Here is a 16,020-nt window from a genome sequence, read left to right as displayed (position 1 = left end):
CTGTTCTCGTACATGCTCTGTCAGGGACAGAACTGGGGATCTTGATGGTCACAGGAGTTCCTCAACATGATGCTGAGGGTTCTTACAGTTACGTCGAGCGCGTGGACGAACATTGTCCATACTATCGCATGAGACGATACACGCGAGGACGCAGAATATCCATGACATAATGTTACGCCATCAGAGTTGTCTCAGTCACTACCAGCCGTGACGTGAGGTAATGCCTGATGGCTCCCCGACGCTATGATGCCGCTAGTAACGTCGCTGTGCCTCTCTTAAACAGTGAAAGAATGGGACCTCTCCTCACTTCATCGCCGTGCTCGCCGGCGATACTCGTCCGGAATAGGACGGCACTGCGGTTCTTCACTGAACACAGTGTGACACAGCCAATGACAGTCCTTGCTTCCCAGTCACGACACCTCTAAGATGCGCTGTTAGTGTTGCGGTGCTACCTTTCCAACCATTGTTGTGGGATGACAAGCAGTGTTGCACGCAGCCCATTACCTGGAATGGCAGATATAAATGTGAAGTGGTTACCATGCACTTGGTGTATAATACGGGACCCTACTTTGTGGGAGTCAGTAATGGTCGGCCGGGAGCTTGATGACAAATATGCCTGACCTCACTTTCCCACGCAGTCCACCATCTGGGCACTGTCAAATGTGAATGCCTAATATGCATATTGCGCGGTTGACCAGTCAGATAAATGGAGACCGTCAATGAGCCTCTTTCAAAGTCTGTCAGGTGGTGATAACTCTGTCTCATATCAGTATGTGGCATCTCCGCATCCTTACCAGTGACCACTCAATACCTAACGCCTTCACAGCTCTTACGTATGCTATCGGGCCTCATAATAACACTACACACGAATAACACAACGCAGTCTGGTGGATGTTGTACGTATTATAGAGAATTGCAGCTCTAATCGTTTTCATATACGCTGACGTGTGCATATACAGTGTTGCAGTGACGTCCGATCATGTCTTCATGGTGTTTCACATTTTTTTCAGGTACTATATTTTGAATGTGATACGCTCATTTGCGTCGTACAGAGAAGGGTAAAAGCCATGACCCTACTATAACTTTTATTCCACAATATTTCAATTTTTGCATGAAGATATGGTATGTCACAAAATACTTTCAACGACATTAATTACTGATTTATTGACTACAGCAAGTCATCTTTCGAGATAAATGTAACCTGTTTAGTTGAAAGACCTTTTCGAAATTGAAACTGTTTGCTTACTGTGTTTTTCTGCACTCAGTGGTTACAAAGTCTACAGTACATGACTCTCTAATTTTTTTTCTGAAAATATTGGCAAATATAAGAAGGGACGGTGATTCTTTGCTAATGCTATCTTCACTAATCTTATTTTTCTGAAGTGGTTTGACAACAGTATATGTAAGTCTGTCTGAGAAAGCAGCATTTTGAAGAACTTCTTTGCAAAACTAAGATAGTATGTAACAAATTTCACCTGAATAACATTTTATTGTTTCACCACTTATGTATTACAACAAACTGAGCATTTTTCTTTTTTACGATTCAGCCCTTCTTTTGGAGATATGAGATGTAGTTTCATTTCATAAAACTTGTTTTTGAATGCGTCTTTTAGAAGCTTCAGAGGAAGTGTTACGACGTAAATAATACGACAGTGACAGACAGTGAAATGGGATACGCAATCAGATGTTTGCGGTACGTTCCTGTGGGACCAAACTGCTGAAGTCATTGGTCCCTAGGCTTACACATTACTTAATCTAACTTAAACTAGCTTACGATAAGGACAACACACACACCCATGCCCGAGGGAGGACTCGAAACGCTGACGGGGGGAGCCGTGCGAACCGTGGCAAGAAGGCTCAGATCGCGCGGCTACCCCGCGCTGCAGATGTTTAAAATTTCGAGAACGGGATCATGAGAAATATCATCTGTAATGAAATGGAAAACTAGGACACCACAAAGTGACGACACACATCAGAGTGAATGCAGGGATCCTACTGTAAAAACTGAGACGACAGTCTACATCTATATCCAGGAAGTCACCTTGTGGTGTGTGGTGCACCACTGTCACTTCCCCGCAAATGGTTTGTGGGAAGAACCATTGCCAGTAAGCCTACATGTGGGCTGTAATCTCACGGTCTTTTCGTGAAATATACTTAGAACAAACCGACACATTTTTTACTCTTCTAGGAATCTACGCTCTCGAAACATTAACGGTAAACCACAATAGGCTGATAAGCCACCTAAATGAAATTCAAATAAATTCTTCTCGGCCATCTCTGAGTCCTCGTCTCGCTGATCGTTCCCTAGGCTACCTCCTCCGCCGTTTTGTTGATATTGCTCCATTCTGAATTTTCCATTGCATCTTCTTCATTACTGCAGGACTCAGTTTGCAACCTCAATAAATGATCAGTCGCCCCTGGATAACCAATACCTAATAGTTTTCCTGCAGAAACCTAGAATTTTCGGTCTTCCAAGTCGGAAAGTACCTTGGCGGCAACTGAAGTGTAGCAAGGGAATACCCACACTGTTCCGCGTTGCGGCATTTAACACTGTGGTCTGCAGGTATCTTAGCCTCATCCGTATCACATTTTCTTGTGTAAACTGGTGAGAACTCCTACAAGTGTTTATCTGAACTCCTGGGTTGTCAAGAAAGCTGGAACCCGAGAACAGATCCGCTTGTTTGCAAAGGGAGTGCCCGTGAGCTTTGAGGGCGTTTGGCGCTCGGCAGTGGCTCTCTGGTGTCAGTCGTTAAACTGGACAGCCCTTTCAGAGCGAAACAAACATTTCAGTTAAACAGTACCTGTCGGACTTTCGGGGGAAGTCTCACTACATCTATGTGTGGAGTAAGAGGAATTCTCTTATTCTGAGCACTTTGCAGTGAATTATTACGCTGTGCAAGATCGAAACTTATTTTTGAAGACGTTAGATGATCCAAAAGATGAATTCAAACTTTTTATTCAGCGAAAACAATTGGTAAACGTGTTTAATACAGTAACGAAAATTTTCAGCCAGGTCAGTATTTGCAAGAGATATAGCTAGTTAATATGGCTTCACGAAGATTGCACATTTCATGAATTCTCGGACCATTTTAATCCTACACTTGAAGAACGTTTACAGGACCTGTTAGAAAGCATTATGATTAAAATAATAAAAAAGTAATATTCGTAGGAACCAAAAATCCTCATCATTAATGCAGGATCCATATTTTTGTTGGAAGCAACTAGGCTTTTCTCTTGACAGTGCTACGGTCCATGCCGCTGCCATGCATCACGTATGAATACACCTGAGCAGTCCTTGTCACTCACTGTGCTAGAATCGTAGCCAATCGATAACGTCATTCATGCTTTGATTAACATTTAGGTCATTAATCTCATATTAAAAGGTGCGGACAGGAAAGAATCAGGTTTCCAGTGCAATTGTTTCATTTAGTTTGCTTGAAACACGACAAGTTCGTATGGTACAGTGTGTTTCTGAAGTGGGAATCACCTGTCAATGGCAGGCATCTGAGGCGTTACATATCTGCCCACAGCTCGTGGTCGTGCAGTAGCGTTCTCGCTTCCCACGCCCGGGTTCCCGGGTTCGATTCCCGGCGGGGTCAGGGATTTTCTCTGCCTCGTGATGGCTGGGTGTTGTGTGATGTCCTTAGGTTAGTTAGGTTTAAGTAGTTCTAAGTTCTAGGGGACTGGTGACCATAGATGTTAAGTCCCATAGTGCTCAGAACCATTTGAACCGTTACATATCTCTTCGATGTTGACAAATAGGCAACCCAGGCACCATTTGTTACAAGAGAAAAGACCTATACAATGGAGTATTTACCCAAAATGATTTCTCGATTTTATTACCCTATTGCTTTACAATAGGAACATTACCCAGGATATCAGACCATGCAACATGCTTAACTCCAGTTCGTTTTCCACCTAGAATATATTTTCGTCAGTAACAATGAGGGTTAGCACTTATCGTCAAAACGACCTTTTCTTGTACTGCTTGTTGCATGATGCTTCCTAACACGGAGACTTGCTTCAAGTTCAAAGTTAAAGATTACTATGCAGTTTCAGGATTGCAGTTCCCGTTTACTGTATGAGCGGGTATGGTCTCCCTGACGTCATCTTGTATGGTAACGTGTTTCGTGAAAAACGTTTCAAGAAAGCAACCCTCTGGACGCTAGCTTCGTTAAAAATAATTTAGATCCGCTGTTGTACATTAATTAGTTACACGTTCCATGCAACTTCTGAACTGCTGTCTTATCGAAATGACGTGCAACTTGTCAATTTACGACAATTGTATAGATGATTAGTTTCAGTAGAAACCTGCAGCGTGTGCCAGAAGAAAGGTCCCACTTGAATATAGCGATGATTCTATTGTAAAACATTTTGAATCACAGCAGCAAAACATATGCTCACTGCCATTTCACGCACAGTTCATGTTCTGAAAATGATGTGCTGTAGGTGGCCATCACTGTTACGTTGACATTCAGACAATCTGCGATGTAAACCGTTCACGGTACGTTCAAGCCTCTGTATAGGATTGTTTCTGATTTCTGCATAAATGGTGTCTTTCAGTTCCACGATTGTCTGTAGACTTCTAGCGTATACCTTGCATCTGAGGAACCTCCAAAGGAAGTAATCACAGACCGATAAGTTGGGAGATCTGGGGGGGGGGGGGGGGGGCATTCCTAGAAATGACGTGCTTACCAAACACTCTCCGCACGGCTGTCACTGAAATTTGAAAACAACGAGCCGTAGCACCATCCTGCTGAAATCGTGACAGCATACCGCTATGATGTGACTGCGGTTGCTCTCCATGTTAATCCTCAAAAACGAAAGGACCGATGATACCAATTCAAGAGACAGCACGCTATACAGTGCCTTTGTGACTGTGTAAGGGGCGTTGACGGAGTTCGTGAGAATTACTCTCGCATCAGTAACGGTACGTTTATTTGTTGGCATAACTACTGAGATGAAAATGTGCCTCGTCAATCAACTATAATAAATTTAAGAAGCCCTCTTTGTCCCTAATTTTAATCAACTGTTCAACGTACAGAGTAATTCGCTTTTCATAATCATTTTCATTTAACTATTGCACAACCTATATCTTATGGACATTCACACTATACATCTACATCTACATGATTACTCTGTAATTCACATTTAAGTGCTTAGCAGAGAGCTCATCGAACCACAATCATACTATCTCCCTACCATTCCACTCCCGAACAGTGCGCGGGAAAAAAGAACAGCTAAGCCTTTCTGTTCGAGCTCTGATTTCTCTCATTTTATTTTGATGATCATTCCTACCTATATAGGTTGGGCTCAACAAAATATTTTCGCATTCGGAAGAGAAAGTTGATGACTGAAATTTCGTTAATAGATCTCGCCGCGACGAAAAACGTCTTTGCTTTAATGACTCCCATCCCAACTCTCGTATCATATCTGCGACACTCTCTCCCCTATTACGTGATAATACAAAACGAGCTGCCCTTTTTTGCACCCTTTCGATGTACTCCGTCAATCCCACCTGGTAAGGATCCCACACCGCGCAGCAATATTCTAACCGAGGACGAACGAGTGTAGTGTAAGCTGTCTCTTTAGTGGACTTGTTGCATCTTCTAAGTGTCCTGCCAATGAAACTCAACCTTTGGCTCGCCTTCCCCACAATATTATCTATGTGGTCTTCCCTACTGAAGTTGTTCGTAATTTTAACACCCAGGTACTTAGTTGAATTGACAGCCTTGAGAATTGTACTATTTCTTTTGGAACTCATGTGTATCACCTCACACTTTTCGTTATTTAGCGTCAACTGCCACCTGCCACACCATACAGCAATCTTTTCTATATCGCTTTGCAACTGATACTGGTCTTCGGATGACCTTACTAGACGGTAAATGACAGCATCGTCTGCGAACAACCTAAGAGAACTGCTCAGATTGTCACCCATGTCATTTATATAGATCAGGAACAGCAGAGGTCCCAGGACGCTCCCCTGGGGAACACCTGATATCACTTCAGTTTTACTCGATGATTTGCCGTCTATTACTACGAACTGCGAATCCAGTCGCACACCTGAGACGATACCCCATAGGCCCACAGCTTGATTAGAAGTCGTTTGTGAGGAACGGTGTCAAAAGCTTTCCGGAAATCTACAAATACGGAATCAAATTGAGATCCCCTGTCGATAGCGGCCATTACTTCGTGCGAATAAAGAGCTAGCTGCGTTGCACAAGAATGATGTTTTCTGAAACCATGCTGATTACGTATGAATAGATCGTTCCCTTCGAGGCGATTCATAATGTTTGAATACAGTATATGCTCCAAAACCTTACTGCAAACCGACGTCAATGATATAGGTCTGTAATTAGATGGATTACTCCTACTACCCTTCTTAAACAATGGTGCGACCTGCGCGATTTTCCAATCTGCAGGTACAGATCTATCGGTGAACGAGCAGTTGTATATGATTGCTAAGTAGGGAGCTATTGTATCAGCGTAATCTGAAAGCAACCTAATCGGTATACAATCTGGACCTGAAGACTTGACCGTATCAAGCGATTTGAGTTGCTTCGCAACCCCTAAGGATCTACTTCTAAGAAACTAATGCTAGCGGCTGTTCGTGTTTCAAATTCTGGAATATTCCATTCGTCTTCCCTGGTGAAGGAATTTCGGAAAACTGCGTTCAATAACTCCGCTTTAGTGGCACAGTCGTCGGTAACAGTACCATCGGCACTGCGCAGCGAAGGTAATTGACTGCGTCTTGCCGCTTGTGTACTTTACATACGACCAGAATTTCTTCAGATTTTCTACCAAATTTCGAGACAATGTTTCGTTGTGAAACCTATTAAAGGCATCTCGCATTGAAGTCCGTGCCAAATTTCGCGCGTCTGTAAATTTTAGCCAATCTTCGGGATTTCGCGTTCTCCTGAACTTCGCATGCTTTTTCCGTTGCCTCTGCAACAGCGTTCGGACCTGTTTTGTGCACCATGGGGGATCAGTCCCATCTCTTACCAATTTATGAGGTATGAATCTCTCAATTGCTGTTGCTACTATATCTTTGGGGAGCCACATCTCGTCTACATTTGCATAGTCAGTTCGGAAGGAATGGAGATCACTAATCCCTGTATCAGTCATGATGCTCTCTATTAGCTCTGGATTGTTTGTGGCTAAGAGGTCAAGAGTGTTTTCGCAACCATTTACAATTCGCGTGGGTCCGTGGACTAACTGCTCGAAATAATTTTCGGAGAAAGCATTTAGGACAATCTCGGAAGATGTTTTCTGCCTACCACCGGTTTTGCACAAGTATTTTTGCCAACATATCGAGGGAAGATTGAAGTCCCCACCAACTATAACCGTATGAGTGGGGTATTTATTTGTTACGAGACTCAAATTGTCTCTGAACTGTTCACCAACTAACTCATCGGAGTCTGGGGGTTGGTAGAAGGAGCCAATTATTAACTTAGTTCGGGTGTTAAGTATAACCTCCATCGGTTATGCTTGTCGCACAGTCTACATCTACATCTACATCTACTCGTACATAAATACCCCACAAGCCACTATACAGTTCATGGCGTAAGATACTTTGTACAGTTACTAATCTCCGTTTTTCTGTTCCACTCGCAAATGGTGCGAAAGAAAAATCAGAGCTAGGAAGGCCCTGCTGGTCCTGTTTTGGACTGTCATGGTCGAGCAGTTTTGTGTGACGGGTGGCATGGAATTAAACCGACTGCTTAGTGTCAGTTGGTAGACCGAAGATTGGTTTGTTCCTGTTAATGGTATTGGCAGGTGACGTTTTATGAATCATGATCTACATCTCAGTGGGAAATAGCAGGCGAAATTGGTTGTGTTAACAGTATAATCTTTAAAGGGGCACTCTGCCACCAACTAGCATAGCCTCGCAGTCACTAACGTCAGAGCTGTAAATTTATTAAAGTACACGTAGATTTCAAGCTGTAGTATTAAAAGAAGTAAATATACTCTAAAATATTGATCCTAAATCATATGAAAACAGAAAATTTAAAGTAAATTTATTGCACCAAAATGTTAGAGGATTAAATAATCAATTAACTGCAGCCCAAAAATAGTACAAATGCAATATTTACTTCCGAATATCATTTGGCCCTGAAACAGATATGATGGATATTGATGGATATAACTTTGCATCCAGTTACTGTAGGTAAGGTATGGAGAAATAAAGAGTTGCCACATAGTTTGATATCCACAGATACTCCAGTGGTCATCACTTTGAAGTTTGCGTTTCAGAAGTAGAATGATGGTAATAGTTACTCCCCCTGTAAAACAAATTAATGCAGCATTACGCATCTTAACTTCCAAACAAAATGAGATACAACTAACTGGAGATTTTTATTTACATTCAATAGAGGATACCTATTCTAGTAGACTAAGTGGCTCTAATAACATTTCATATATTCTAATTCCCCTCACACAACTTGCATCAGTTATGGGAACCAGCTGTAAGGATACTTATAATATTTTTATTTGTGCATTGAGAGTGTTAAGCAGTAGTGTAACTCATATAGTTAATGAAAGGTTAAATTTGATGTAAGGATGCATAACATAAAAAAGTGAACTGGAAAACTGCAAGACTAATAAACAAGAGAAAAAAGGATTGGAGAAATCGAAAAAGCATTTTCGAAATACACTTTGGAAAGAGATATACAATATACCCAATGTTAAAAAATATGTTATGTATTAAGTAACATAATAATGATTTACTCTGAAAATTACTGTCCTAAGAATACTGAAGCAGATCAAATATTCCTGAAAAGTTGATTATAAATGGAAGCAGAATGTTGTGCAACATTAAGAGAGTGCTACTTAGTATCAATCAACATAGATGATATCAGAGTTAATTCACACTATAAATTATTCTGTAACATTATAAACAATGTCATCAAAATATCAGAACAAGAAGCTTCTCCAGAAACCGTGTAAGATCTGTTTCGAACATATTAAAAAGGAAAAAGAGATCAGTAAACTGAACAAAGGTAATCCCAAAATTATCTGTTAGTATTGGATAATGGAGGTCAAAACTTTTCCTTAGTAGATAGCCTGAAGCATACAAAAACAAGTTGGATAAAATTAAACAGCATCCTGTATCTCCAAAAGAAGGGTAGAATCTTATGTTGTCTTAAAAAGCAAGTGACAGCTGATTATGGTGAATAACTAGCAAAATGTTATTCAGATAAGCTCCATTATATATCGAGTTAGTCCCATATTAATATCTTCATAGTGATAAAAACTTAAACATACTGTTGCCAGACCTCTTCACAAAAACAGGATGTATAATATTGGAAAAGAATTACCATCTCATCTAATCACCGCCAATACTTTCAAAATAATTAGAAGAAAATGTACACTGGGTTTGTAAACACAGAAGACAGAGAAACACGCTTAGTAGGCAAACAGTTTTGTTATCAAAAAGGGTTGTCAACTAAACAGATTTTATTTATCTTGACAGATGACATACTGTATTAAATAAGTAATTAGTATCATTGAGAATAATTTGTGACCTACCATGATACCCTCGTGCAAAAATTTAAATGTTATGAAATAAAAGGCCAGTAGGTTAATGGCTTTCACCTTCTCTGCATCGCAAATCAGAGTATTTCAGTTCCATGTCGATCACATAGCAACAGGCACTCAGAATTTTAAATAATGAGAAACAATGTACCACAGGACTCTGTCGTGGCTCCTCTCGTTTTTGATAAAGAAAACTGAACTTTTACTAGGATTATAAGAGTGCGTCAGTTTTATGCTTTTACATATTATACAAAAGAAGAATAAAAACCAGTACTAGTTCCTTTACTGAAAATTTTGGTAAGAAAATATTTGAAAATATTTGAACTCTCCTAGCTTTAAAATAGATTCTTCAAACAATGAAATTCATGAAGTAGAAAGTACTAAGTTCTTGGGGTGGTGGTGATGGTAGTGGGAAGTTCCTATGGGATAAAACTGCTGAGGTCATCGGTCCCTGGGCTTACACACTATTTAGTCTAACTTAAACTAACTTACGCTAAGGACAACACACACACCCATGCCAGAGGGAGGACTCAAAGTTCCGAAGGGGAGGGTGAGCCGCGCGAACCGTGGCAAGGCGCCAGACCGCGCGACTATCGCACGCGGCAAGTTCTTGAGGGTAGGTGATCACATAGATCACTAACAATCGGAAAACCTACAACTCAGGAGTAATGAAGAGCTTTACATTGCTACATTTGCTGTACACATGATGATTTAAAATTGAAAAAAGAACTAGATCATTCTACACGTTTCCATTTACTAGATCACTGTTTGATGAAAAAAAAAAAAAACCTTGCAGTGACATTATTTAGAGCAACGTAAGTATGTTATAAGCATTAAATCTAGTGTTAGGTCCAGAATATCCCGAAGAGACCTCTTCAAAAAAAACTTAGAATTAGCGCTGTTGTTTCACTCTGCCAACACAATATTTCTCTTTTCTAAAAGAATGCACAAAATCGTGTTTACTTTCCAATGTAGAATTTTGATCGTTCGTTGCTATACAGTGATGACGAAAATCAATGAAGCATTAGTTGTAAAGCCATTCACAAAGTAAGGGGAATCTATTATGTGTTGGATTGAAGGCAGCTGTGAACCGAACGCTATAGAACGAATGCATTCAGGTGATTGACGTGGCATGTCTTCCGTTGCAGAGTACCTGGAAGTGGTGGCCGAGAGCATGCAAACGTTTGACCCAGAGTGTGTCTCTGCTGTGGCCGAAGCCACACAGGAGTTTGAGGAGCTGCTGCAGAGTGACGCCGGAGTCTCCACCATCAACGAGATGTTCGGGTGAGTTGGACACTCTAGGGGTTGGGGCTGCTGATTCCACTGACCTCTTCAGCGAGTGGTAGTATTTGATTACTTGTTGCTCGTGACTAACACCAGAGACAATTTTAGCAGCTTACGATGGCTCTGTAGACAAACTGTCGTTATCCAAGTTTCAAAAGTCTATTTTAAGATTTTCATATTGGGGTACAGATACGTTACTTGTGGTAGAATAAGAATGTCGAAGTTTGAAAGATGCACTACGAAGGAACTATCCGAATCCGACGACATCGGTAGATGTAACGTACGTGTACAGGCAAACAAAATATTAAAATTTCGGAAAATTTGGATGATTTATTCAAGAGAAGGAGTTTTACAGATTGAGCAAGTCAATAACCGATTGGTCAACTACTGACATTATGCATGCAGTTAATTGGCTAGAGCAGTTGAGCACCCATAACCTTCCAACACACACACTATTCGGCTTGACATTGAGTGAGAGAGAGTTATTGGGTGTTCTGCAGAGGGATACCGTACCAAATTCTGCCCAACTGGCGCACTAGATCGTCAAAATCCCGAGTAGGTTGGAAGGTGCCGTCCCTAATGTTCCAAACGTTCTCAATTCGGGAGAAATCCGGCGATTTTGCTGGTAGAGCTTGGCAAGTACGAAGACAAGCAACAGAAAGTCTCGCCGTGTTTGGGCAGGCATTATCTTGTTGAAATGTAAGCCCAGGAAGGACAAGAAAACGGCGCATAGAACATCGTCGATGCACCGCTGTGCCGCAAGAGTGCCACGGATGACACCCAAAGGGATCCTGCTATGAAAAGAAATTAGTAGTTCGGATAACTAATCTAGAGGTACAAAACTATGAAGAAAAGACCATTATGGCAAACATGACTGAAAGGAATCTCTTTATAATGACACGGACTTAAACATACTATTGTCAAAGTACTTCGCTAAAAGAGGATGCATAACGTTAATGAAGAATCCCCTATCTTCCAGCGTCTATAATAAAATTTAGGTAGAACAGTCACAGGTGGGCACAGCCTCTAAATGACGGGCGTTTGGAAGTTCTTACGCTGAAATAGTCATTCATTTGCGGCTCCAAATCTGATTTACTCTGTTGGCGGTCGAGACTTCGGAAAAAATTCTCAGACTTCGTGTAGCTGTTCTGATCAAGTCGTAACTACACCTTCGTCTAACACTGAATCATGTTAAAAATATTTGACTAAGAGTCAACAACTCGCCGTTCATTCGGCAAACACACCTCTCTCAGCCATTGGCATCACATCTATCCTAGAACCTGCCAGCAGGTAAATGTTCAAATGTGTGTGAAATCTCATGGGACTTAACTGCTAAGGTCATCAGCCCCTAAGCTTACACACTACTTAACCTAAATTATCCTAAGGACGAACACACACACCCATGCCAGAGGGAGGACTCGAACCTCCGCCAGCAGGTAACTGTGCAGTTACTTTCCCTCTTTTCGGAAAATCCACTGGTCCAAACAAATAACGACATTCCACACATTTACCACAGATAAGTCCTAGAATGTTGCATGTTTATAATGGATGTAGGGTGCTGCAGCTATTCAAAAATTAAAAGTTTTACTTCAGATAGTGTGGAGAGTCGTGTCAAATCTTACAGGGGTCAAAACAGATGTTCCATACTGTTTTATTGTCACTGCCGGACATAATAGTACACTAAAACGGTTTTGTTCGGTCAGGTATAGAAATATGAAAACAAAAACAGAGAAGATAAACACAATTCCAACCGAAAAACATAGAACCCTCTATGAATCATGCACCTTGCCGTTGGTGGGGGGTGGGGGGTGGGGGGGGGGCCTTGATTGATGGGGGACTGGAATGCGATTGTAGGAAAACGAGGAGAAGGAATAGTAGTAGGTGAATATGGACTGCGGGTAAGGAACGAAAGGGAAAGCCGCCTGGTAGAATTTTGCACACAGAGTAACTTAATCATATCTATCACTTGATTTAAGGATCATGGAAGAAGGCTGTATACATGGAAGACGCCTGGAGACACTGGCGGGTTTCAGATAGATTATGTAATGGTAGGACAGAGATTTTGGAACCAGGTTTTAAGTTGTAAGACATTTCCACGGGCATAAGTGAACTCTGGCCACAGTTTAATGGTTATGAAGTGTAGATATAAACTGAATAAACTGCAAAAAAGTAGGAATTTAAGGAGATGGGACCTGGATAAACTGAAAGAATAAGAGGTTATAGAGACTTTCAGAGAGACTGTTAGGGAACAATTGACAAATACTGGGGAAAGAAATACAGAAGAAGAATGAGTAGTTTTAAGAGATGAAACAGTGAAGGCAGCAGAGGATGAAGTAGGTAAAAGGAAATCGTTCGGTAAAAGAAGAGATACTGAATTTAATTGATGAAAGGAGAAAGTATAAAAATGCAGTAAATGAAGCAGGCGAAAAGGAATAAAAACGTCTCAAAAATGAGACCGACAGGAAGTACAAAATTGCGAAGCAGTGATGGCTAGGGGACAAAATATTAAAGAGATCTTTGGAGAAAAGAGAACCACGTGCATGAATATTAAGATCTCAGATGGGAAACCAGTCTTAAGTAAAGGAGGGAAAGCAGGAAGATGGAAGGAGTATATAGAGGGTTTACACACGGGCAACGTGCGTGAGGGCAATATTATGAAATGGAAGAGGATGTAGCTGAAGATGAAATGGGAGATATGATACTGTGTGAAGAGCACTGAAAGACATAAGTAAAAAAAAATGCCCCAGGAGTAAACAAGATTCCATTAGAACTACTGATAGCCTTGGGAGAACCAGTCATAACAAAACTCTTCCATCTGATGAGCAATATGTATGAGACAGGCGAAATACCGTCAGACTTCTGGAAGAATATAGTAATTCCAATCCCAAAGAAAGCAGGTGTTGACAGGTGTGAAAATTACCGAACTATCAGTTTGATAAGTCACGGCTGCAAAATACTAACACGAATTATTTACAGACGAATGGAAAAACTGGTAGAAGCCTACCTCGGGGAAGATCAGTTTGGATTCCGTAGAAATACTGGAACACGTGAGGCAATGCTGACTCTACGACATATATTAGAAGATAGGTTAAGGAAAGGCAAACCTACCTTCCTAGAATTTGAAGACTAGAGAAATCTTTTCAGAACGTTGACTAGAATACTCTCTTTCAGATTCTGAAGGTGGCAGGGTTAAAATACAGGGAGAAAAAGGCTATTTACAATTTGTACGGAGACCAGATGGCAACCATAAGAGTCGAGGGGCATGAAAGGCAAGCAGTGGTCGAGAAGGGAGTGAGACAGGGTTGTCACCTACCCCGATGTTATCCAATATGTATATTGAGCAAGCAGTAAAGGAAACAAAAGAAAAATTTGGAGTAGGAATTAAAATCCATGGAGAAGAAATGAAAACTTTGAGATTTGCCGACGGTATCGTAATTCTGTCAGAGACAGCAAAGGAACTGGGAGAGCAGCTGAACGGAATGGACTGTGTCTTGAAAAGGAGGATATAAGATGAACATTAACAAAAGCAAACCGAGGATAATGGAATGTAGCCGAATTAAATCAGGTAACGCTGAGAGAATAGATTACGAAATGAGACACTAAATGTAGTAAATGAGTTCTGTTATTTGGGGATCAAAATAACTGACGATGGTCGGAGTAGAGAGGATATAAATGGTAGACTGGCTATGTCAAGGAAAGCGTTCCTGACGAAGTGATATTTGTTAACATCGAATATAGATTCAAATGTCAGGGAGTCATTTCTAAAAGTATTTGTATGGAGTGTAGCCATGTATGAAAGTGGAACATGGAAGATGAACACTTTAGACAAGAAGAGAATAGCAGCTTTCGAAATGTGGTGGTACAGAAGAATGGTTAAGATGAGATGGGTAGATCGCGTAGCTAATGAGGAGGTACTGAATGGAATTGGGGAGAAGAGGAATTTGTGGCATAACTTGACAAGAAGGGGAGATCGGTTGGTCGGGCACTTTCTGAAACATCGAGGGATCACCAAATTAGTACTGGAGGGAAGCGTGGAGGCTAAAAATTGTAGAGTAAGGCCAAGAGATGAATACGCTAAGCATCTTCAGAAGGATGTAACTTGCAGTAGTTATTCGGAGATGAAGAAGCTTGCACAGGATAGAGTTGCGTGGAGAGGTGGATCAAAGCAGTGTTTGGACTGAGAACCACAACAACAACAACAACAACAACAACAACAACAACAAACATAAAAAACTTACAGAAGATTACGCTGCAAATGCTAAAGTTTAATCTCACTGTTATCTTGGATGAGACATTGTTTATGAACCAGTTGGCCCTCCTCGTAATTGGAGTTAGGGATATTCCTTATGGGGATTACACTGTGGAATATTGTCCCATTCCTTCATAGCAGTCTCTTTGAGGCCCTGTAAGGTCTCTGGTGGGACAGGACGACTGTAAACCGTCCGTTTTACCATGACGCATGCATTCTCGATGCAGCTGAGGTCTGTAGAAAACAGACGCCGTTGCATACGCAAGATTCTATGCTCCAGCAGGAAGGCGTTCACGAGATTATGACGACGAGGGCGTGCATTGTCGTCCATCACCGTGATTCGTGCCCCAATATATTCATCCAATCTAGCCACAGTCCGTACAAATATGTCGTACCAGTACTTCAGTCATCCTCCCATGTGGCACAAGGAGTGTCCTGCGACCATACATGATTCCACGCTAAAATATGACTGAACAGCCTTGATAAGAGCGGTGGTATACGGGAGTTATGGTGTAACCGTTGCCCTCGTCGTGTCCGTATACGAATATTAATTTTGTCAGAGTGGAGACTGTGACGTTGTGCCCCACTACTACCTAACCCACAAAGAGTGGTTTCGTGCCCATGCGACACGAGCCTCTCTCCGAAACCGATTTAGAGGAAGAGCTTTCAAAGGTTTTCGGACACGTAATCCCTGCTCTTGGAACCTATTTCGTATCGTTCGTGTTGACACCTGCACTCCTGTTGCTGTTTGGAACTGCCACCGTAGACTTGTTGCATTGTATTTATGGCTTCTGCTTGCTGTTATATGCAGATGTACGCACCTGTTGTTTTTCTTCCTCGGTAATTGTCGCGCCGATTCTCAGCTAACCCTGTCGCCAGAAACTTGCTCCAGATTCTGGAGGCATTACTTTGACTCAAAGCGACATTCTCTGCAGCATCCCTTACAAAGATTA

General features: G+C 41.4%; 1 protein-coding gene across 1 annotated transcript in view; it reads left to right on the top strand.

Annotated features, from left to right (window-relative positions):
* The window catches only part of LOC124795777 (putative serine protease K12H4.7), a 73,055-nt gene that overhangs the window by 42,684 nt on the left and 14,351 nt on the right, over positions 1 to 16,020 (top strand). Inside the window, exon 5 of the mRNA XM_047259861.1 lies at positions 10,683 to 10,818. Within this exon, the coding sequence (XP_047115817.1) occupies positions 10,683 to 10,818 (136 nt within the window). The remainder of the gene's footprint in view (positions 1 to 10,682; positions 10,819 to 16,020) is intronic.

Source organism: Schistocerca piceifrons, chromosome 4 (assembly GCF_021461385.2).
Source record: "Schistocerca piceifrons isolate TAMUIC-IGC-003096 chromosome 4, iqSchPice1.1, whole genome shotgun sequence".
NCBI lineage: Eukaryota > Metazoa > Arthropoda > Insecta > Orthoptera > Acrididae > Schistocerca > Schistocerca piceifrons.
The sequence above is the reverse complement of the archived record's forward strand: the minus strand, read 5'-3'. Positions and strand labels throughout refer to the sequence as shown.